General features: G+C 51.5%; 2 protein-coding genes across 2 annotated transcripts in view; both read right to left on the bottom strand.

Annotated features, from left to right (window-relative positions):
• The window catches only part of GLB1L2 (galactosidase beta 1 like 2), a 38,863-nt gene extending 16,752 nt beyond the window's left edge, over positions 1-22,111 (bottom strand). The window contains exons 1-5 of the mRNA XM_068555191.1: positions 21,992-22,111; positions 10,432-10,629; positions 8,377-8,445; positions 7,710-7,805; positions 5,893-6,001 (exon numbers count right to left, since the gene is read on the bottom strand). Coding sequence (XP_068411292.1) covers positions 5,893-6,001; positions 7,710-7,805; positions 8,377-8,445; positions 10,432-10,629; positions 21,992-22,077 — 558 coding nt within the window. The 5' untranslated portion in view covers positions 22,078-22,111. The remainder of the gene's footprint in view (positions 1-5,892; positions 6,002-7,709; positions 7,806-8,376; positions 8,446-10,431; positions 10,630-21,991) is intronic.
• A 2,540-nt stretch (positions 22,112-24,651) lies between these two features.
• The window catches only part of GLB1L3 (galactosidase beta 1 like 3), a 52,927-nt gene continuing 52,498 nt past the window's right edge, over positions 24,652-25,080 (bottom strand). Inside the window, exon 30 of the mRNA XM_068554596.1 lies at positions 24,652-24,779. Coding sequence (XP_068410697.1) covers positions 24,652-24,779 — 128 coding nt within the window. The remainder of the gene's footprint in view (positions 24,780-25,080) is intronic.

Raw genomic sequence — 25,080 nt, forward strand, 5'->3', positions numbered from 1 at the left:
TGAGTGGTGTCAGTAAGACAGGGAGTAGGAAGCGCCAGGCCCTTGTTCCCCCTATGGAAACATCAAACAAACAACTGCACACTGACTGAAATAACTTTATAGGAACTCTGGAAACCAGTCAAATGTTTAAGCAAATGAGTGAATACCCAATCAAGAAAAAGACATGTTCAAAACGGTAGGAGATTCCATGGTTTCGATCACCTTTGTCCCACCCCCTCCCTGGCGTAGCATGGTGCAGTCAAAAGGACGCATCCCAATTTCCAGTTCCCTCCCTGAGGACAGAAGGAGCAAGATGGAACTTGTTTGCAATGTTCTGGGCTGTCTGTAGGCTCCCCAGGGGACTAGTTTCTGTCTCATCTGACTTGGAGATCAGACAGAAAATGTTGGCATAGTTTGGACCTCAGGCTGGAAGCTGCAGAAGGCAGTGATGGGTCACAGCATGTAAACATTTCAGGGGGACTACAAACCCATGGTTGCCTGGGGGCAAGGGATTACAGGCAGAGGAATACGATAGAACATCTAAAGTCACAAGAAGAAGCCAGGGAGACACTCTTTGAGAAATCAAGATGTAAAAGCAGCTGGGAGAAATTTTTTAAAAAAAAGAAAGAAAGAAAGAAAAGCACACACACAGGCCAGACAGGACACATGCCAAGAAAATATCTGAGAAGATCTTAAGCCTGCATCCCAGGCTGATCTCAAGGCTCAGGAGCCCACTAAATAGTAAAGGTGTCCCCAGAAGACAGCAAACACTGGGAGAGAGCACTGTTTTTATAAATGCCCAATTTTCGCCCAAAAAACACAAGGCATACAAAGAAACAGGAAAACGTAGCTCACTCAAAGGAACAAAATAAATCTCTAGAAACAGTCTCTAAAGAAACACATGTGCTTAACTTACCAGACAAAGACTTTAAAACAACTGTCATAAATATGCTCAAAGAGCTAAAGAAAAACATGGACAGAAATCAGGAAACAGACTTATGGACAAAGTGAGAATATCAATAAAGAGACAGAAATGATTTTTAAAAAGAACTATACAGAAATTCTGGAGCTGAAAAGTACATTATCTAAATAGAAAAATTCACCATAGGAGTTCAACAGCAGATTCGAACAGGCAGAAGAAAGAGTGTGCAAACTTGACGACAGGTCATTTTGAATTACTGAGTCTGATGGGCAAAAAGAAAAAAGAATGAAGAAAAGTGAACAGAGCCTGAAAGACTTATGCAAATCAGTAAATATACTCATTATGGGAACCCCAAAAGGAGAAGAAAGGGGCAGAGAGATTATTTGAAGACATAATGGAGGAGACACGGATATACAAATCCAAGAAGCTTCAGTGAACTCCAAGTAGCATTAAACCAGAGACCCACATCAGTACACATTATCAAACTGTCAGAAGACAAAGAGAGATTCTTAAAAGGAGCAAGAGAAAAGCAACAAGACATGAACAAAGGATCCCCAACCTTGCAGGACATTTGGTCCTGTCCAAAACGTCCATAAGACATTCAGTCCATAAGATATTTGGTTCATGCCAAAAGGTCCTTGAAATCTGGTTCTATCCAAAATGTCCATGAGCATATTTGCTCCATGCCAAATGGTTTTGGACAGAACCAAACATCAAAGCCCTGTTAGTGTGGACCAAATGTCTTATGAACATTTTGGACAGGACCAAATGTCTGCTAACCATCCCTAATAAGACTATCAGTAGATATCTCATCAGAAATCTTGTAGGACAGAGGAAGTGGGATACTATATTCAAAGAGCTGAAGGAAAAAAACTATCACCTTAGAGTTCTATATCCAGCAAAACTGTCCTTCAAAAGTAAAAGAGAAACTAAGACATTCTCAGACAAATAAAAGCTGAGGGAATTCATTACCACTAGACTTGCCTTACAAGAAATGCTACACAGAGTTCCTCAAGTTGAAATGAAAGGATGCTAGATGAGAACTCAAAGCCAAATGAAAATATAAAGTTCTCTGGTAAAAGTAAATATGTGAAAAAATGTAAATCCACTATTATTATAATTTTAGCTTATAACTCCACTTTTTATTTTTTACAGGATTTAAAACAAGTGCATAAAAATAATTATGAATCTATATTAATTGGTACATGATATATAAAAATATAATTTGTAACAGCAATAATATAAAGAGGGCAGAGCTGTAAAAAAGTAGAGTTTCTGTATGTGATTGAAGGTAAGTTGGTATAAATATAAAATAGAATGTCTTAACTTCAGGACAGTGTATATAATCCCCATGGTAACCACAACCAAAATATCTGTAGACTATACACAAAAGGGAAAAAAAAGGGAATCAAAACTTGTCATTAAAAAATCAACTAAATACAAAGGAAGGAAGTAATGGAGGAGATGAGGGAGAAAAAAAGCTATAAGGCACACAGAAAACAAACAAGAAAAGTAAGTGCTTCCCTATCAGTAATTACTTTAAATGTAAATGGATTAAACTCCCCAACCAAAAACAGATTTTCAGAATGGATTAAAAAAAACCTGTTAGTTCTAATAAACAAATTCAGCAAACCTGCAGGATACAAAATCAATGCACAAAAAAAAATCAGTTGTTTCTATACACTACCAATGAATGCTACTTATGATAGCATCAGACAGATTTAAATATTTAGGAATAAATGTAATCAAGGAGGCAAAATACTTATACACTGAAAACTACAAAATGTTGCCAAAAGAAATTAAAGAAGATGCCAATAAATGGAAAGACATCCTGGGTCCATAGACCGAAAGACTTAATATTGTTAAGATGTCAATACTACCCAAAGTGATCTACAAATTCAATGTAATCCCTGTCGAAACTCCAATGTTTTTGAAGAAACAGAAAAAGCCATCCTAAAATCCACATGGAATCTCAAGAGGCTCTGAATACCCAAAGCAATGTTGGAGAAAAAAAGAACAAAGTTAGAGGTCTCACACTCGCTGATTTCAAAACTTACTACACAGCTATGGTAATCAAAACAGTGTGGTACTGGTCTCAAGACAAACATACAGGACTTCCCTGGTGGTGCAGTTCTTAAGAATCCGCCTGCCAATGCAGGGGACACAGGTTCGAGCCCTGGTCCAGGAAGATCCCACATGCCACGGAACAACTAAGCCCGTGCGCCACAACTACTGAGCCTGCACTCTAGAGCCCATGAGCCACAACTACTGAGCCCAAGTGCCACAACTACTGAAGCCCGTGCACCTAGAGCCCGTGCTCTGCAACAAGAGAAGCCACCACAATGAGAAGCCCATGCACCGCAACGAAGAGTAGCCCCCGCTCACCGCAACTAGAGAAAGCCCACGCACAGCAACAAAGACCCAACGCAGCCAAAAATATAAATAAATAAATAAATTTATTAAAAAAAAGACAAACATACAGACCAATGGAATAGAATAGAGGGCCCAGAAATAAACTCTCACACATATGGCCAAAAGATTTTCTACAAGGATGACAAGACCATTCAATGGGGAAAGGACAGTCATCTTTTCAACAAATGGTGGTGAGAAAACTGGATATCCACGTGCAAAAAACGAACCTGGGCCCTTACATTACACCATCTACAAAACTTAACTCAAAGGACATCATAAAACTAAATGTAAGAGCTAACACCTTGAAACTCTCAGAAGAAAACACAGGGGAGAAGTTTCATGACACTGGATTTGGCAGTGATTTCTGGGAGGTGGAACCAAAAGCACAGTCAACAAAAGGGAAAACAAGATACGTTGGACTTAACATTAAAAAGTTCTGTGCATGAAAGGACACAATCAACAAGGGTGAAAGGGCAGCCCTCAGAATGGAAGAAAATATTTGCAAATCATACATCTGGCAAGATACTGACAGATACTGAAGATATAAAGAACTCCTACAACAACAAAAACAAACAGCCCAATAAAAAATGGGCAAAGAATTTGAATAGATAATTCTCCAAAGAAGATATATAAATGGCCAGTAAGCACATGAAAAAATACTCCACATCACTAATTATTAGGAAACACAAATCAAAACCACAACGAGATACCACCTGACACCCATTAGGATGGCTTTTATAAAATAAACAGAAAAAAACAACTGTTGCCCAGGATGTCAAGAAACTGGAATTTTGTGCATTGCCCCTGAGGATGTAAAATGGTGCACTGTGGAAAACATATAGCTGTTCCTCAAAAACTTAAACACAGAATCACCGTGTAATCCAGCAATACCACTTCTGGGTATATATCCAAAGGAAGTGAAAACGGACTGAAACAGATATCCATACACCCCGCTTAGAGCAGCTTTATTCACAATGAGCAAAAACACCTAAGCGTCCACTGATTAATGAACGGATAAAGCAAAACAGTATACACATGCAATGGAATCTCACTCAGCCTTAAAAAGGAAAGAAATTCTGACCTATGCCACAACATGGATAAACCTTGAAGACATTGCACTCAGTGAAATAAGCCAGTCACCCAAGGACAAGTACTGTATGATTCTACTTAGATGAGGTCCCTAGAGGGGTCAAATTCACAGAGACAGAAAGTAGAATGGTGGGTGCCGGGGCTACGGAGAAGGGAGAATGGAAGTTCGTGTTTAACACATTCTTGACAGGAGACATATTATGGCCACAGGCGTTAGTGTCTGCAAAAATCCCCCAGTCAATAATGTGTTAATGGGGACAGTTTCAGTTCTGGAGATGACGGTGGTGACAGCTGCCCAACAATGTGAATGCACTTAATGCCACTGAACTGGACACTTAAAAATGCTTAAAATGGTAAATTTTATGTTATGTATATTTAACCGTAATAAAAAAATAAAATAATTATGTTATACCCAGAAAAAAAATTTTTTTAATGGATTGGGGATGCCCTTTCCATGCTTAAGAATGCTTCTGGGCCATATTCCTGACACAGCCTCCACGCCCACGCCCACCCCCCAACCTACTACAACTCACTGAATCACCTCGGTAATCCCATCTTCCTTGTGAAAGTCTAGGCTAATACTTTTCCTAGCTTCTTGCTTCTTTCATGATTGGGGCTGCCAGATTTAGTAAATAAAAATACAAGACACCCAGTTATACTACTTGAATTTACAATGAATAATTTTTAAATAAGCAATGAATTTTTTAATGTAAGTATGTCCCATGCAATATTTAGGATATACGTTAATTAAAAAAAATTATTCCTTGCTTATCTGAAGTTCACATTTAACTGGGTATCCTGTGTTTTATCTGCCTACCCTACAAATGACCAACAGTTCCTTTGATCTATGTGTGCTGTGAATATCCCAAACCACTGACTCAAAAACAATTTTTATTGATGAACTAATATTTTACTGATGTACAAATTTCTCAGTGTCACACTTACAGAAGCAATTGAGTTAATTATTCCCATTTCTGCTTTTTCATTGCTTCCAATTATTAGATGCCAAGTTAAGATACTTTCCCCCCAAAATGCATTTTAAGACATATGTTTTGAATAATAATCATGTACCGTGCAGCACCTTTTTGGTAGCAGAAGGATGCACTTTGGAAAGTCACCAGTGGTAACTATAATGACAAGAAGTCCTGCCGTCTCACAGGCGAGAGCCTATCCACACAAGCTCCCCTCTAGCAGAGCTGGACCACTGTGCTGCTGGGACGCAGACAGGTGGGTGTTCCAGTTACCAAGGCATCAAGTGCTGCAGCCCCGGCAGTGCGCCAGCAACGTCTGCATCCCACCTAAGGCAACACTGCACTAGACAGACCTCTGCAAAGACCACCATTCAAGGCCCTCCAAATGCACGTCCCAGGCGGTGGGGGGAAGGTGTCCCGTGTGCAAAGGGCTGCGAGCCCTGGTCTGAGAGCTTCACCTGGACTCTTTACCACCAGTGGGAGGACGGAGAGAGCAAGGAAGGGTCTGCTGGCTTTTACCTGGAGTGGCACCACCCTGGCCATCAGGTGGTCAAAATAAAGGTCCACTGCTTCGGCGAAGCCCTTGTACGTTGTTCTCAGCCTCATGTCGGGGTCTTGGAGTAACCAGCTGGAATGAAAAGGGGAGGGATGATTAGTTTTACTGTCTGGCGGTTTGCTCTGGGCAGGGTGATGGGTGAAAGGAACCAGCTTCAGAGAGCCCAGGAATGAGTGTGGAGACCAGTCTCCCCCCACGTCCACTCAGCCAGGACTCGGGGCAGACACGGGCATGGATCTGGGCCTGCTTCCCACCCGAGGACACCAGCACCGGTGGCCATTCTAGTTCCGATTCATGGCTATAGGTCTGGCTGCCAGTCAGAGGGAGAAAAGCTTTTCATTGAACCCAAGGCCCATTTTTCAAGCATTTACACTACAATCTCATCACAACGGGGTGAAGACAAAGGGGTCAGGAATCCCTGGGACCGGAGGACACAGGTGCCACCTCCCAGTGTCACCCAGAAAAAGAAGCCTGAACCGGCAGCTGAGAAGCTAGCCCTGGTCTCCCTGCCTGGTCCAGCCCACGAGCCCATCCCCCACGCAACCGGACCTGAGTGGACAGGCGGGGGCGCAGGAAGGTCTGAGCTGCTTCTCAGCTCGGACTTAATCCGTCCTCGTCCCGGGCCCGAGCCCGGGGACATCGCTGACACACGGGTTTCTAATCCGCAGGGTGGTGAGGCCGCTGTGGCTGTGTGAGCCTTGTGGGGGGGCCCCTCGCTGCCGAGCAGAATGGCCCAGCGACAGAGAAGGGATCCTGGGTGGCGAGGCAGTGGAGGGGGCCGGCCTAGCCCAGGGAGGGCCCAGGTCGCCCTGGAGATGAGAGCGAGGCGGGCCGGAGGAGGCAAACCTCCTCTTTCCCTCCGGGGCGGCGGGGCCGGAGGAGGGGAAGCCGAGGGCCGGAGACTGGGAGGAAAGGACCCCGTGCCTGTCAACAGAAAACCCTTCTGCTGGACACCAGTGGTAGTAACCACTAGGACGAGGGCTGGCCGTGGTGGCAGCTGATCCCACCCGGCTCCTGACCTGACCACACACCCGCTACTGACCCCCTGGAGACCACACCCCAAGGTAATTCATCAGGTCCTGAGATCTGAAGATGAAAGCTAGAACTAAAACAACTTGCTTCTCTTCTACTTTGTCAAAATGCTTGCACTTTTAAAAAATGCTTGGTAACATCCTTAAGAAACAGAAGGACGGGTCTGACTCTTCCCATTTTTCAGAAAGTGAGGCCCATCCGGAGCAGACGTGACCTGACGGAGGGCCAGCCCCGCAGCAGAGGCCCGAGGACGTGAGGAGGGCCAGCCCCGCGCCCGCGCAGAGAAGCCACGTGGAATTTGAAGACGACAGTAACTTTGACATCACTTACACTGACGCCTTTTGGGTGCCACTCATTCTGAAAAGGAACTTCAGCACAGAATGAAAAATACAGGTTAACAGCAAAATCAAACCTACGCTGGTGCTCTGCATTTTGCACAAGCGCACAGGACCACTCCGGCCACAGCTGAGGCCCCCGGCCCCGCTCCCTCCCGGAAAGAAGCACGAGCAGCTGACGCCTCCCCTCCGCCACGCACTCCTGGCTGCACGACCGAGACCCACATCTCATCGGTGAACCGGGGATTCGGGGGCTGGAGCGGCACTGGCCCTCAGCGCTCCACCACCACCCGCGCTCCCTGGGACAACGCATGCGCGGGGAAACACAGGACACGCCCTGTTCTCCTTAGACTGGACGACAGCGTCAGCGGTGCTCCACTCCGGACACAGCTGAGGCCCCCGGCCCCGCTCACCTGGGCAGGCCCCCGAGGTCCACCTCACTGCAGATGTAGGGGCCCGGACGCAGGATCACCCACAGCCCCACCTCCGCGGCCAACAGGACGAAGGCCCTGGGGGGTCAGTGTCACCAACTCTCAGGCCTCGGAGCCGAGGGGGGACGGCCCAGCACCACCGCAGGGCAGAGCTGCCGCCCCCTCCCCTCGCCCGCCCTCCCCTCCCCCGGGGGGCTGGGGGCACTGAGGGCGGGATGCGACCCCCCAGCACAGCAGGGAATGCCCAGCCGGGTCACAGCAGTGGCCCCCAGCCTAGGACATCTGCACGGCACCTCTGGGGGCACGAGGACAACGGGCCTCAGACGGGGCACAGGGGTCCCGACGGGGAGCCTGACCCTGCCGGCCCCCGACCCCGGCGGTGGCAGGACCACCCTGCAGGGCAGGGCCCACCTGGGGGATGGGGCCCCTCTGGGCTGCAGCGAACAGGTCTGGGCTCAGGGCAGGCAGGCCCGGGCCCCCGGGAGTAAGGGGGTCACGACTGGAGAGCTTTTGGGTCCTGAGAACAGGCTGCAGACCCCAGGCTCCCTCTGTTCTCACGGCAGAGCCCAGGTGCCCCTGGGGACCCCAGCCACCCCAGGAGCCCCCGCACCCCCTGCCCCGGGCCGGTCGCAGCCGCAGGAGCACCTACTCCAGGTCCAGGTTCCCAGAGAAGTCGAATCTGCCTCTTTCCGGCTCGTGCAGGTTCCACGGAACGTAGCTGTGGTAGAAATGATAATTACAGGCATGAGTTCTCCACTTATCCCACCTTGTCTCCCAAATGAGCACCTTCGTCCCTAAAACCCCTCACGATGGTTGAAGATGTATTTCTTAGATACATTGTCTTAGTGGTGTCAGGGCTGGAACCGAGAACAAACTGAAGAGACCTGGGACCTCGGAGAAGCCAGGGCAAGTCCTCTCCCTGGAAGGAGGGAGAGAAGGCCCAGGAGATCTGGGTGACTCCCTCTTCCCCCAGCCCTCCCCGTCATCCTCTCTCTTCGTCAAAGAAAAAGAAGTAACTTTATAGGAAAATCAGTTAAATGTGGGACAGGCTGGGACCTGGGCCCTTTGCTGCAGGACCTGCACCTGGACAAATGTCTCCTCCAACAACAGATACAAAGAAACTATGAGGGACTAAAAACAACTGCAGGCCTGCGCAGGGGGCAAATTATCAACCACAAGATACAAAAAGGCCACAAACCCAGCTGCCATTTCTGGGGTGTTGGGGGCAAAAACAGGGTCCTGTGCACGATCCCTGCACACACATCACCAAGGGGGCGGGCAGACCACCTAAGCCCCCCCTCCGGCCAGACCCCTGGACCTGCCTCCACCCTCACCCCATTTAAGGGAGCAGCCCGCCCCCTTCGGGGAGCAGCAAGGGCACCTGTTACTTGTTCTCGCTGCCTGTGCTGCAGAACGAGTCCCAGTCAAGCCTTGCCTGAACTCCTCGTCTGGCCTCCTGTCAAATTCTATTGCTTAAAGAGTCCAAGAACCCTGGTCGGTAACAAAAGTAGGGTAAGAAGAAACCCTAATCATCAGTCTTATTTTTAATGAAGCCTCCAGAATTCCAAACCTTGGAACAGGACAGAGGTTCTTACACTGAAGAAAGGATAAGGAAATGAAGTAAGTTCATTAAAGGGCCTGATGTAGAGTCACGCGTGCTAACAGTAATTCCGGCTGCCCCTCTCCTGGACCCCACCCACCCCGGCTTCTGGGGAGCCTCTCTGACTGCAAAGGGTGCCCAGGTGAAGGAGGGGCTTGCCGGCTCCCAATTCAGACTCAAGAGATTATGTAGATTATCCTGCTCTCGTAAGGCAAAATGCTCCCCCTGCAATATTCCTGCAAGCTTCAGGAGCCCTATAACATGAGCACGTACCCTCAGATCAGAACTTACACGTGCAAATAAATGGATCCCATTAGGTAATCTTCCTGGAAAATCACATATTTTGTTCAACTACGCTGTCATAGCTCAGAACACCCCCGTATTTAGAGCTGTCTTCAAAGCAGTTCATACATCACCAAGAAAATCCATGTCCTTGACTTGTAATCACACATTTTTGCCTGAAATTTTAAGAAAACCCAGCCTAATCACCCACTTTATTTCACAGACTTGGATCCAAATATCCGTTGGAAATTCTGAAAAATAAATCCACAAAATGATCCAAGATTTTTCCCCACTGAGCACGCTTTTAACTGATTCACATGTCAGCGCTGCACTGAGTGACCACCACGTGCTGACCCTGTGCTTGTTCTAGGAGGGAAGCCAAAGCTCTGAAGATGATTCCAGAAAGGAAGGTTGCAAACCGCGTCGGCTACGCTGGAGAGGTCTACGCGCACCTACTGTACAGACGCGAGGCGGAGGGCTGGTTAAAAGACTATTTGTGATTACTGAACCACCTGAGGCGTGTACACCGGCCTCCCTCACTGGATTCCTTCAGACAGGGTCGCTCCTCTGCCCCCAGCCCGCGTCCAGTCCCCCCCTCCTCGGCCCCCTGGTGGTGTGCGGCGGGGAGGCTGCCCCCGTTCAGAGGCTGGGCTCCTGCGACTCTTCCCTCACACAGCTCAGCCCGCAGGCACTCCTGCAGGCTGCTCAGGGGGAGGACCAAGCAGCGCTCACCCTCCCGACATGACGGAGAAGCCTGGATGCAGGCCCAGGAGCCCCACTTGGTGACGAGGCGTGGCGGCCGGGGTGGCGGGGCGCACTCACGTGGTCAGGGTGTTCAGGCCGCAGGCCTTCATCTTCAGCAGCCGGTCCCTCCAGTACTCCCGGGGCACCCGGAAGTAGTGCACGGAGCCCCCGAAGATCCAGAAGGCCGAGTCCTCCAGCATGAAGTTCTGCCCTTTGGCCTGCAGCCCCAAGCGCCGATGCCTCAGCCACAAGGGGGTCAGCCTGTGCCAGTTCACCCTGCAGGGAGCACAGGCGGCCTCAGTGCCCATCCTTGCCAGCCTGGGCCTTGAGTGGGCGCCTCGGAGCCAGGCTTCCCCACCTCCTCCTCCAGCCCCCGGCATCCCTTCCCGAGCGGGCCTGTGCCAGGCGGCCAGACTCAGCACCACGCAGACTCAGCGCCGCCCAGACTCAGCGCCACCCATACCCCCAGCGCACGCGGCCCGCCAGGAACACGACAGACTCGGCCTTCAACATGGAGGCCGTGCTCACAGGAGGGAAGTCAGGGCACACACAGCACAGGGAGGAGGTTTCTGGGGCCAAGCAGCTGCCTTCAGGTGCCGGGGCTGGGGGGACTCGGGGGCAGATGCGGGTTCCTACAATGGCCAGCGCGGCTAGGCTATCTGACACACATCAAAGCAGCAGCTATCTGACACAGTACCTCCGAGCCACCTCACGGTCACAGCCACCGGGCTGGAGGTGCAGATACCTGGAAAGAGGTACCGGTTAGAAACGGTGTCTGCTCATTGACCGAATTTCCAGGTCTTAATTGTTACACCTGGAGAAGGAGTGCTGGCCGAGGGGCACCCTAGCAGGACAGGGAGCCCCCCACCCAGGAGGGCTGCCAGGAGGTGTGAGCCCCCAAAAAGCGCCTCTTGGTGTCTTGTGGGTTGGCCAGGGGGAGGCCTTCACATGACCCCCGTGACTCGGGGCTCCGAGAACCTCTCCCTGTCCTCTCCACCCCGTCTCCTGACAGCCCAGAGAGAAGCAGCAAGAGAAGCTGGAAATTTAGGAAAGCTGGAGACAGAAAACCAAAAGTGAGTTGAGGCAAAAGCAAATTTCAGTTGGTACCTTTTCCTCTGCTTTAAAAAGGTCCTGGACGTCCCTGGTGGCGCAGTGGTTAAGAATCCGCCTGCCAGTGCAGGGGACTCGGGTTCGATCCCTGGTCCAGTAAGATCCCACATGGCGCGGAGCGACTAAGCCCGTGCGCCACAACTACTGAGCCTGCGCTCTAGAGCCCGTGACCCACAACTACTGAAACCCATGCGCCTAGAGCCCGTGCTCCGCAACAAGAGAAGTCACCGCAGTGAGAAGCCCGCGCACCTCAATGAAGAGTAGCTCCTGCTCGCCGCAACTAGAGAAAGCCCGCGCGCAGCAACAAAGACCCAATGCAGCCCCAAAAGTTAATTAATTAATTAATTAAAATAAAAAGGTCCCTGCATCGTTTCTGTTCTTTCCATTCATTTTGAAACAAAAGCTAAAACCACACGCTGATTGAAAGAGACACGGGAGAACCAGACATGGGCTGAGGCACAATCTTCAAAGGGACCACTCGAGCCTCGCCGGCCACGTGCACCATGCGGACGCACCATCCTCCTCTGGCTCTCTCCCCACCTCCGCCACCAGCACCGGCTTCTCCTCTGCCCACACGCCAAGGGCTTCAGCTCTGACCGTCCACGGGAGAGGGAGTGTGCACGGCCCACCCCAGCCCGTGCTCCTCAGCTGTGCAGGCCAGGGTGGTGTCACCGCCTGGTCCTCGCTGAGGTCAGGACAGAAACTGAGATGCCTCCCCAGTGACGAGAGCGACTGCACATCTGCAGAAGCTAATCATCAAGGGCTGGGGCAGGTACAGCCACTATGGAGAACAGGATGGAGGTTCCTTAAAAAACTGAAAATAGAACTACCATACGACCCAGCAATCCCACTCCTGGGCATATACGTGGAGAAAACCATAATTCAAAAAGGTACATGCACCCCAATGTTCATCATAGCCCTATTTACAATGGCCAGGACATGGAAGCAACCTAAGTGTCCGACAGATGAATGGATAAAGAAGATGTGGTACATACATAAATGGAATACTACTTAGTCATAAAAAGGAATGAAATAATGCCACTTACAGCAACATGGATGGACCTAGAGATTATACTGAGTAAAGTAAGTCAGACACAGAAAGACAAATATATGATACTGCTTATATGCGGAATCTTAAAAAAAGGGTACAAATGAACTTATTTACAAAGCAGAAGTAAAGTCACGGATGTAGAAGACAAACTTATGGTTACCAGGGGATAACGGGGGGGAGGGACAAATTGGAAGATTGGGATGGACATATACACACTACTCTATATAAAATAGATAACTAGTAAGAACCTGCTGTATAGCACAGGGAACTCTACTCAATACTCTGTAATGGCCTATATGGGAAAAGAATCAAAATAAAAGAGTGGATATATGTATATGTATAATTGATTCACTTTGCTGTACACCTGAAACTAACACAACATTGTAAATCAACTATACTCCAATAAAAAGTTTTTTTTAATTAAAAAGAACATTTTTTTTTAAAGGCTCGGGGGGCACTTCCCCAGCGGTCCAATGGTTAAGACTCGGCCTTCCAATGCAGGAGGTGCGGGTTCGATCCCTGGTTGGAGAACTAAGATCCCACATGCTGTGGGGTGTGGCCAAAAACTAAAGAAAGAAAGGCTGGGGCAGTATTTTGTATATTTTTTCTCTCCATTTTCTTTTTCTAGCAATTTGTTTTTATTGTATTTCACCAAGTAACAGGTTGAGAAGCTGAGAAGCGTAGCTCCAGACAGGAGCAATGGGCTGGCCTCAGGCAGCTGTGGTCATGGAGACGGAGGACAAGCACACTGACCAGTGCAATGTACCAGCGTGGGGCCCAAGCGGATGCAGATGTGGGAGCGGCCAGAGCACATGCAGTCTCCACTGTGGCCTCCCTGATGCCCAGCTAGACTCAGCTACACCAGAGGTAGGGGGGTTTGCGTGCAGCCACGATGGTTCTCAAAGCTGGCGGCGTACCTGAGTCCCCGGTAAACTTTTAAAAACAACTGAAGCCCAGTCTGCACCGCAGACCGATGAACTCCCTCTGGAGGCGGGCACAGGCACTGGTCCTAGAAAGATCCTCAGGGCAAGGCTGAGAGCCGCTGGCCGGGGTTGAGTTTTTCAGGAGGGCCGGGGGCCGCGGGTGGCCAGACACAGGACAGCACGATGCCAAGAGGGCGGAAGGTGCCACAGACATCACTGGCCACTCGGGAATTTGTCTAGAGCCAGTCCTGGACAAAGGAAACTGTTTCCACCTACTCTCCTTCTCAGCCCCAGCACCCGACACCCTCAGCCGCAGCTGCGGACGCCAGCTCTGCTGCAGCATCGCAGGAATGGTCTGTGGATAACCTAGCAACCTAGCACTGGTTTCTTTCTCCAAGACTTCCACCTTCCAAGTGACTTAAAATGACAATTCAGAATACAGCTCTCCCAAAGGACCACAGATGTGGGGAAGTGAAAACAAAAGCAGGATCTTTGAGAGGAGGGTCTGGACGGGAGCCCTGGCCCTCCCCTCGGTAGCACCGTCCCCATGGGTTAGGGACCCTGGCTCCGAGGGCATGATCTTCCCCTGTAACACGGGGCCATCACCTGTCCTGACTGCTCACAAGGGCTGCATGAGGATCAGACACCAGGGAAATGCAATAGAAGGGCCTGTGACATGATGTTCCTCACCAGCTGTGTCCAGCACGTTCTTCTGTGAGGCATATAGCGAGGGGCTTAACAAGACCTGTTATAAAAGATGTTTCTCACAAGCGAAAAAAAAAAGCATCTTCTCGCTACTTGAAATAAATTTATTTTAACACACTTTGCAATTAGAATAACTTCAGTGGATTTTTTTTAATGCCCCTAATATGAAATAATCCCAAGCTTTCCCTTCTTTCCCGTTTAATTCAGCGTCTGGTTATATTTAATGTGCTGGACTTTGTGCCAAGCCATCTTACTCCAATTTGTAAATTTCACGGTGAAAGCTCTGTCCACTGGGATGCGGTCAGAAGCCAGGGGTCCGCAAACTCCAGCCATGGCCTCGTGCCTGTGTGCAGCCTGCAAGCTGAGAATGGTTTTCACGTTTTAAACAGTTGAAACAAGATCAAAAGAAGAGAACTTCGGGACATAAAACAATTGTATGAACTTGACGTTTCAACGTCCGTAAGTAGTTTCATGGATAACCCGCCGTGCGTCTATGTATTGTCTGTGCTGCTTTGGGGCTCAGCGAAGTCACTGCGACAGACAGCAGGGTCTGCAAAGCTGGAGACGTTTACCACCCGGGCCTTTGCAGGAAGCTGCCGACCCAGCCCTGGAGTTCGAGGCCCTGGACGGCAAAGGGAGACCTTGGGGCCCCGTGTCCGCCCCTCGCCTGGCTCCCCGGCCTGCGCCTTCCTCTGCACAAGCCCCTGACTATTCCAGCTGTGTCTGAGGCACACGCAGCTCACGCACAGCGGAGTGTGGTCTCCCTGGGTTTTGACCGTATCTTCCCCAAAGAACGCACTCTGCCTTCATGCTTTCACGGTCCGCAGGCTTCCTGCCCTTCAGCCTCACCTGACCGCCCCCGGCCCAGCCCAGCCGCGAGAATGGGAAGAGCTGCATGCACATTCTCTTCTTCACAACAGGGGCACGCTGACCGTCAGGCGCTGGGCACACACGCACACACACAACCACTCCACCAGGAAGCCATCCCTAATCACCAGCCAGAACTTCAAAGGAACAAGCTCCCATTCACCAAGTTACTGACCTAACTTCTGTGTCTCCCCAGAAGCTGTGAGAGCCTCCTTCCCCACACCCGGCCGGTGCAAAGGTGTAGGTGGGGAGGGGGCTCTCTGGGACCCCCTCATTCCAACACAGTCCCTGCTGGTGACACACACTCGTGGTCTGTCCCTCAGTGGACGACTAGCCATTAGGCGCCTCTGCCTCCTGGTTCGGTACCTGCACCTGGAGCTCGTTAGAAATGCGGGCACTAGGGTTTTCCCTGGTGGCACAGTGGTTGAGAGTCTGCCTGCCAATACAGGGGACACAGGTTCGAGCCCTGGTCCAGGAAGACCCCACATGCCACGGAGCAACTGGGCCAGTGAGCCACAACCACTGAGCCTGCACGTCTGGAGCCTGTGCACCGCCAACAAGAGAGGCCGCGATAGTGAGAGGTCCGTGCCCTGTGATGAAGAGTGGCCCCCGCTCACTGCGACTAGAGAGAGCCCTCGCACAGAAACGAAGACCCAACACAGCCAAAAATAAATAAATAAATAATAAAATAAATTAAAAAGAGGAAACATTAAAAAAAAAAAAAAAGAAATGCGGACTCAGGCCTTACCTGAGACCTACTGAATCAGAGTCTGCATTTTAACCTGACCCCGGGGGTCTGAGAAGCAGTAACCTGCATCTTCTCCTTTGATATATGTGTATATATAGTCTCCTCCTGGATGGAGCTTTCTTTTGTCGGTTTTTTTATATCCTATCATTTTCTAGATTAAAAAAATTTTTTCCTCTCAGTGCTTATTAAGAGGCATGAAATTAACACTGCAAGCCACAAAAGCTAGAGCTGTCATCAAATTCCAAATTCTGGAGAACTCAACTGCTTCTGAGGATTTTCTTGTAGGTAACTAGGCAAGTTCTTGATACATTAATAAAAGGGATGAATTCACTGAGAAAATGAGGATGACAAATGTTGGGTTTCTCCAAAGAATTCACTGTGAGAAAACGAGGTAATACACGTTAGAGCTTCGTAAACAACAACGTAAATGGTTATTAACACAGAGAATGACCATCAGTACTGGTGCTCCTAACACTAGTAACAACCTCCAGCTTCCTGAGTAGCTAACTAGTCACAATAAAACCACCATGAGCTGCGCAGCTGGATCAGGTGAGGCCCTTCCTTCTGATGGAGGCCTGTTAGCACGGAGCCCACCTAGCCCCGGGGACCCCTACTTCCTGCTGCTTTTCCCGTGAGCCGTTCATTCCTGGTGAACTTTTCTGATAAGACCAGGGGCCCCTGCCTTCTTTCCAGCTGGAGCTCATATTTACACTTCCTTCTAATTCCTGTCGCCTTTGTGTCTTCAGTTCATTGTAGGATGAGCAGCCTTTTGGTCCTAGAATGACCTGGACAGCTGGCCTTGGCCCCAACTGACGTGGCTCCGGAGGGGCTCCTGGGAGAAGGCAGCGTGTCAGGACCCCCGGCGGGGCCCCCACCACCCTGTCGCCACCACCCCTTCTAGGGACAGAGCAGCAGGTTGTCAGGGAAACGTGAAGCGGAGATGGGGCTCTGGCTCCCTGTGGGGAGGGAGGTCGTCAGGTGGGGACGGGGGCGGGACGGGGGCGGGGCGGGGGCGAGGAAGGAGCCTGCCCGCACCTTACCCCATCACTGCGCAGAGCCTGAGGACGGGGCCCAGGCTGCATGTCACTGGACATGGCCACAAGTGCCGAGTGGACGCATCTGGGTGAAAACGGACAGATGCGCAGGTGACAAGCTTACCACCTCCTTCCTGTGAGGTGAGCCCAGGAAGTGATCCTCCGCTTTCGGAGAGGGTCTCCCAGGGCGGCGGGAGGTAGAAGGGCCAGATCCCGCCACCTCCTTGAATGAGGCTGATGAGGCCCGGTCTGAAACGTCCCAGCTGAGCCAGAGGGCGTCCCTGTGAGCGCTGCAGACACTGACCACAACTGAGGCCACGGTGGGACCGGCAGGCCTCACACTGGGTCACAGCCACCTCCTTGTCTTCCGTCCTACGTACGCATGTGTCCCGATCCAGACAGGCCGGCGTCCCCGCAACCAGACACGGCAGAGATCGCATCGTCAACTCCCGGGACGTGTGGCCTCCAGCGGCGACCAGGCCAGGCTCACACAATTTCAGGCTAACAAGGGTGTGGACAAGCTGGTACTCGAGGTAGCAACCTGCAGAAACAGTCCTTCCATCCCCAGAACGTGAGTCCTCACTGGTCCCGGGCATCAGTAGTTTGGCTCCGTACATAATGTGCACTGTGACCCCCCTCGGGCTGCCCTAAGCAAATGTTCAACCGAATCTGGGTCCAGGGCTTCATACTAAAGATGCTGACCAAGAAAACACTCCGCCCATCCACGTGGCCATGCCGGAGACCATCACCCAGACAGACATGTTAAGCTGCCCAGACGACATCATCACACATAGAAATCTCCTCACTTGGGTCTAAAATACAAATTTCTCCTCATCACTTTCAAGATTCTGATGTGGCTACAGGCTCCCATGAGGTCCAGCTTCCTTGGCTGGACCCCGTGAACTGCCCCCTCGGGGGTATTTAGGTCTCACCAGTCTTCAGCCCTGTGCACGCCTCCCTCGGCTGGGAGGTTTGGGGGTCCAAGGAGGGGCCCGCCCACTCTCCGGTCCCGGCCAGTGCCCCTAACGCCCCCAACCCAGAAGAGTGCCTCTTGCACCAACCCTGGAGCCCCACGAGCTTCAGCCCCCAGGAAATGAAGCACTGTCCCCAGGTCTGCCCTGGCTTCCTGCATGTGCTCCTTGGCCTGGGCCCAAGGCTCTGGATCCTGATTTGCTGGGAGAGGCCTTAATATTTCCAAAGGGCTGGGGCCTTCCATCCAAAAGCGAGTCGCTCATTCTGCAGAGATGCCTGGCCATCGTGCAGCACCCTGCAGCCTGTGGCACCACTGTAAGCCTGGAACCTCTGCCCTTCCCTCCGAGAAGGCTCTGCTAGGTCAGGAATGGGTCACACACCCGGGCTCCAGCAGGCCAAGCCAGGCAGCATCTTCTAAAGCCCGCAGGAGTTTGTATGTGAACAAGCATTTACTAGAGGAAACCCTGAGACCCAGTCGTGCAGCAACAAAAACTCCTCATTCGAAATCAACCACATACCAACAACAAAAAGTGATCGGATGTCACGTGACACTGTGCTCTCACTTTGGGGAAAATGTCCATTGACAGCATCATAAATAGAAAAAGTGCCAAGAGTGGAAAGCTCTGTTAGCTAACCCCCGGGCGCCCCTGATGACAAGACTCTGATCTCAGAGACACTCACGGAATCAGAATAAAAGGATTTCATTAAACAGGGCACGACGTATTGTAAATAAATGGTTTTTAAAATCCAACACGTGGGACTTAACCTACCGAGATAGACGAGAGCTGGGCTAGTTCTTACAGGACACAAAGACTCTACCCACACAGATTAAACGGAATTTGCTCCTGAGCCTACAGAGCTCAGGCTGATCCAACAGAAATAGAATGTGCTATTTACTCACTTATTATAAATGTCGATCAAGATTTAAAATGAGTATCTCATACGGTCAGCAATTTTATGTACAGAAATATCTCCAACAGATATTCACTGCGACTTGGTTTGCAGCCATGGATGCCCTTCAGAAGGGGGCAGTTTAAATAACTCATGAGCCCAATGAACCAACAGGGTAATGTCTACAGCTGTCTCTATGTGCACAGAACACTCCGGAGAGAAACTGTGATCAGGGAAGCCTCTGGGCAGGGAGAGGGGTGCCCAGGGGCCAGAACTGGGGGCCTTATCTTCCCCTTTATAGTATTTGAAGATTTCATCCTCTTCCTAGATTACCTACCCACAAAATAGCCTTTGCAAGAACAACGCAATGTGCTCTTGAAAGGCACAGCCCCGCCAACCGTCCCTTGGAGGGTGAGGGTGGGAGCATGGGGCACCCACCAAGGGTCTCCGTCCACGGAGCCCTGTTGAGAAATGTCTGCTTTGTTCCCGTGAGCCTCTAAGGACCCCCGGCCCTTCCGTCCCAGGGGAGGCACCACATGAGGGGACTACCTCTCAATGGCCTTTAGCATCCAGAGCAATCGATTTAAGCAAAAGGTAAAACCGAGTGGAGAGGGGGCTGCAAACACCCCGCTGCTGGGTGCCAGGGCAGGGCCTGGGTCCCAGGGTCCTCTGCAGGCCCCACGCATTCTGAGCCGGTCTCTCTCAGCCCCGGCATCTCCTGCCTCTTCATCAGAAGAGCATTCCAGGCGATACGATGGGAGTCAGGGTCACATCATCGAAGATGAAGTGCTTTTACTTCACTGGTGGCTCCTTCCTCGCCCCAAGGGGGAGAGGACTCCTTGGCCCATGTCCTGATGCTTGGGGGACCGAGGCTCTGGAGCTCTTAGCGCCGGTCTCCTGGGCACCCCGGTCCCTTGATCACAAATACGCCTCCACTGTCCGTGTGTTCACTGAGACACTGGGTCCCCTTCCAACTCTCAACGCCCACCCTCTCCTCCGGCACAGGGGCTCAGATACCTGCCTCTCCCCGCTTCCCCACGCCTGTCAGGGGTGACACTTCCAGAGGCTGCAAGCTTCACTGCCAGAACACAAGAGGGACGGCGCTCAAAGAGCCGGAGTGTTCCAAGGGCGATGACTCAGACCCCACGCAGAGCAGCGCCCAGAACAGGCAAAGCTCATAAAATCAGTGACTTCACAGATGCCCAGGAAGGGACCTTGTGCACCTGCCCCCGGAGGACAGGACCAGCCATGATTTGGACCAAAGAAAGTGGCCTGGTTCCTTGGCTAAGTGACCTGCCCTCACCGAGGAGCCTGAGAGGCACGGGAGGAATGGGGGTCTGGAACCCAGACAAGGCAGGGCAGGAGCAGCTAAGAGATAGGCCTTCCAAAGGAGGTGGGAGGCGGGGTGCCGGCGCCCACCTGGCGGCTTTCCCCTCTGCTGACTCTGCCAGCTGATGTCTAGGGTTGGAGAGACGCAGAGCTCCTGGATCGTTGCTCAGTGACGCGTTGATGCTGAGAGGAAAAGTCCTGAGAGGAAAAGCCCAAGCTGGACAGCAGGCATCGGGCGAAAGTCATCCGTGAGGGTGACACAGTCCAAACGATGCCCAGAAGACAAGTATTCCAGAGGACCCTAAGCGCTGGCCCTGAACTACTTCAGAGCTTCTCTGGCCTCTCTCTATCTTACCTGCTGAGAAAGACAGCACAGCAGGAAAAGCCACGTCTTTCCTAAACATGCCAAAACTCTTCCAGGGCGTGAGTCACGACCATTCACCCGCTGCTGCTGTTCCTGGGTGGCCCCACAAGCCCCCCCAACCTACCCTTCCTGCGGCCACTCCACCAGGTGGGGACACGTTCGCTCACCTGCGAGAGCCCATGCTTCTGCACCTTCTGTCCCTCCGGACACCAACAAGTACCAGCCTCCTTCCCGCACCTCCTCCTGCGGACCATCAGGGTGTACCACCTGGGCCACCTCAAGCCCCTCGGAGCCACCCTTCATGGTGACCTGTCTGGGTTCCCTGCATGGGCTGCTACGTCCCTGACCTCCAACAACAAAGCACATGCTCCTGCACACCTCAGGCCTTTCTCCCTGGGGCTGTGGGCTCCTGGATACCTGGCTGTATGCCAGAGGCTCCTGCTGCGTCTCCTCTGAGAATCCCTCTGGGGTGTGCATCAGCCTTGTGTCTACAAGAGCCAGGGCCAGTCCTCAAAGAGGAAAGGCTGGGATCATAGACAGGATGGAAAAGTCTTGGGAACAACCGGGCAAACAAGATGCCTCCTAAGTTTTCTGAGCCCAGGGGGAGAAGAGCATCATTTCCTTCTCCCAACAACCCTGTGACACCGTCCTTATCTCCAAAACAAAGGTGACGCCTAAGTCTTGGAAAGGCATAAATGGAAAGAGTTCTCTCCCTCCCAAATGTCCCTGTCTCCCAGAGGAATTCCAGAGAAGCGACGAGGGGGGCAGAAAGAAGCAGAAGATAAAGCTGAGGGTGGCGTGCCTGCAGCAGGTCCACGGGCTCAGCCTTCAGCTTCCATACTAACTTCCCTGCCAAAGCCCTTGACGCTGCTGGCCTGCCTTCCCAGCAACACTGGAGGTTGTGAATATGTAAAGTGCCAGGCATCGACCTGAAAAATAGGGTCACAGCTGTAGCATCCGGTAAACAGACACAGTTTAGGAAAATTCTAGGCTCGGGCACCCACACAGGCAGTGGGTAAATCATTCTATCACTAAACGCACTCCCAGATAACTCTTTGTAAGGGAGCGGGGAGAGTGGGAAGGGGTGACCTGGTGACTGGAGGGAGAGTGGAGAGAGAAGACACATCAATGCGAGAACGGGGCAACTACACCCAAAGCGAGAAGCTTGGAGGACCCGTGGGGCAGCGACCTCGTGACCGCGCTGGGCCGGCCAGAGGGACCGTAGCTGGGAGCCCTTGGGGCTCTGGCCTCTGCCGAACAGAGAAGGCTCGCAGCAGGCTTGGCAGGAAATGTGGGGACCTGGGAGAAGCGCTGGGCATCTGGGGCTCAGCAGGAGGCCTAGGGGCGCACAGAGCTGGGACTGTCGGAGAGGCGTCTGAAGGCCAGTTCTGCGGACCTCCCGCGGAAAAGGATGGGGAGCCCTGGGTACAGACGCCCGGGGACCGGGAGCGCAGCGCCTGTAGTCACCCAGGGCGCTGGGGGCGCAGAGGGACCGAGCGCCGGCGCTCCAGATCAGACGGGACCAGAGGGCCGTCCCCGTGGGGACTCGGGCTCCGCGGGCGGCTGTGCGCGCGCTCCCGGGCCGGCTCCCCCGGCGCGAGGGGAGGCGAGAAAGCAGGTGTGCAGGACGGGGCGTCTGCTCACCTGCGGAGCACCAGGAAGCTCAAGATCACCAGCAGCAGCAGTCCGAGCATGCGGCCGGGCCTCCGCCGGACGTTCCACTTGGGCATCGCGCGTCCGCGGCACCGGGACCCCTTTGCTTTCCAGCCCTGACTCTGCGCGGAAGCGCGGCGCGGGGGCGGGGCCGCGCGCGGGTCGCCGGGGCAACAGGCCGCCGCTCGCCCCGCCCTGCAGTGCTCATTGCCTGCAGCCCGAGGACGCCCCGGAGAGTGGCCGACGGTGGCCCTTGCCGTTTCCAGCCATACCCTCCCCCAGGATGAATAAAATTCTTATTCTGGCACAGAATTATGTCACAAAGGAGGCTGTGTAATATGTGGGCAAAATTTATGCTTTCTAGCAATCACAAACCCACCTAATCCCAAGAACAGAATTCAGATTTTACTGAAAGAAAATCTGAAACATTTTCTAGGGAGACTGATGTTTCTTCACAGCATCAGAGTTTCTAGAAAATACACACACACACACACACACACACACACACCGCTGCATGTTTTCAAACCATATCCTGCGCTTGTACACAGCTTTAGACTTGTAAAGCTGCTAGGAATACAATGAGATTGTACTTCTGGAAGAAAACAAGGCGAGTTTAGTGTGAAGGGTTCTTTTTGTAGCATTAAGCAAATATTTAGTCAGGTAGCAAAAGTTAAACCCAGGAGAGACAAACACAAATGAACAAAGGGGGGAAAGGCCTAGCGCAGTGGCAGGGGCTCGCTTGGGGCTGACAGCAGGGCCAGAGCCGCCCCTGGAGATGCAGAGAGCAGTCTCTCCCCCTTAGCCAACGCTCCAAAGTCAGTACCTTCTATCCACGTTTTAATCCATAACTGCCTGATAGTTGTTAAGACTATGATGAAGGTATTTTGGTGTAATTGGGATAAAAGGTGGCCCATGAGACATATGGGGAAGGTGTCAAATGTTAGTCCCCTTTCCACCTACCGAGGCGCACCCCAGCCACGCCCCACACGCCCCCCCCCGCCCCGCCCCCGAGTCGGCCCTGGTTCCTGGTGACATTGCTGAGCAGTGAACAGCACAATGCATTAAACACCAGGGCATCCTTAAGTTATTTAAACAGTACCAGCACCTCCTCTTTTTTTCAGATATTAGCTTAAACTTGTTAACATGGGCTATAAAAACCCTGAAATCCTTAGCCCAGCCCTGTGTCCTTTGTTTTTACTTACGGGAGATAAATGTAAATAACTCAGTGCTAAAGAAAAAATCATTACCCCTTAACCTGCTGGGAAGTGCAGACCTGTAGACACACCCTACTCACGGTTTAAAAACAGTTTTACTCTATCTGGACTTCGTGATAGCAGGACGGTGCTGCAGAGGTAGCTCTAATCCAGATGTGTTTGCTGAGGAGACAAAACTGGGTTTTTTAAATTGTAGCAACATACACCTTCAGGATAGTCCTTTGCAAAATGCTTGATTGATCTTGACCCCAAGCAGACCGTGAAATACTCAAATCACCTGGCATGGCGGCTACAGTTCAGTGAACTGTCTAATGGGGGCTGTCAACAAAGCGGTCTGGCTGGGTGCGCGGGAAGATCCTACGTGACACAGGGCGATCGTAACCCACGCAGGCTGCCTTTCTGATGCCAGGGGTTCAGAAAATGGAAAAAAAATGTTTTCTTAAAAAAATGAAGTCCCGTTGATATCCTCAGGCCACCACTCTGAGTCAGAACTCCAACAGACCCAGAGCTCGCAGACCCGCCCTGAGAATTCCCGTAGCCCGCATTGCCGGTGGGAAGCAGGTGTGAACAAGGAGCCAGGAGAGGAAGAGCTGCTCACCTGGAGTCAGCACGTGGCGACTCTCCAGAAAAATAACCAAAATAGTCACGTCAAACTAAGTCAAACTCACAGCATCGGCTGTTTTACTTTTTATTTTTAAAGGTAACAAACAGGTTTATAGATCAGATATTCATTCATTGGCATATCTTATTTTTGAGTGCACTGTGTTAATGCCTTAAATATAGTGTATCCGAATTGTAGGAAAACGCTTGACAACATCTCCCTTAAAGTCACTAGAACAAGATGCAGGATATGGCTTCTGTGTCAGAACAGTCCTGTGGGCCCTGGGCCCTCACCCCCTCCAGCTCCTTTACTCAAGTTGCCGAGGAGTCTTGAGCCAAGAAACTAAGAACAGGGGGAATTCCAGAGCCTAAATGAGTGCAATTTCAACCCTGGATGAAAAGAAAGTAGAAAGTCCTTGTCCTTGGAAAAAGAAAAAGGAAAACAGATCCAAGTTCAGATGGGTAGTCAAGGCCTCTCACCCCAAAGGCACGTCGCTGGGGCTGGAAGGGGCCTGTGTGTTTGCGAGGGATGTACTGCCTTCAGTGCTGGCCTTGGAGCCGCCAAAATGCCACTTTTCAGCTCAGCCTTTGGAAGGCTGAAAAGCCAAGATCTGATTCAACAGCGTTTCGTTCATTAAGAAGGACTCGACAACGTTTACCGTCCACTGTGTGCTGAACACTGTTTCAGGGGCTTGGGAGGTATCAGTGCACAAAACAGACAAAGATCCCCTCCCTCTGAAACTTCTGTTCCAGCTGAGGACGAAGGATAACAAAAATCAACAAATGAATTAGTAAATCATAAAGTGTTCAAAGGTGATACTGACCCCAGACCCTTAATCAACAGAAATTGATGAGGCCACACGAGGAGTTCAGGCAAGGCTTGCACAGGGACTCCTTCTGCAGCACAGGGAGCAAGAACAAGTAACAGGTGCCCTTGCTGCTCCCGGAGGGGGGCGGGCTGCTCCCTTAAATGGGGTGAGGGTGGGGCAGGTCCAGGGGGTCTGGCCTGAGGTGGGGCTTAGGTGGTCTGCCCGCCCCCTTGGTGCTGTGTGTACAGGGATCACACACTGGACTCTGCTTTTGCTCCGGGCACCTCAGAAGTGGCAGTTGGGTTTGTGGCCTTTTTGTATCTTGTGGTTGATAATTTGCCCCCCTGCACAGCCCTGCACTTATTTTTAGTCCCTTATAGTTTCTTTGTATCTGTTGTTAGAGATGTTTGTCCAGGTGCAGGTCCTGCAGCAAAGGGCCCAGGGCCCAGCCTGTCTC

The sequence above is a fragment of the Eschrichtius robustus genome, chromosome 11 (genome assembly GCF_028021215.1).
Source record: "Eschrichtius robustus isolate mEscRob2 chromosome 11, mEscRob2.pri, whole genome shotgun sequence".
NCBI lineage: Eukaryota > Metazoa > Chordata > Mammalia > Artiodactyla > Eschrichtiidae > Eschrichtius > Eschrichtius robustus.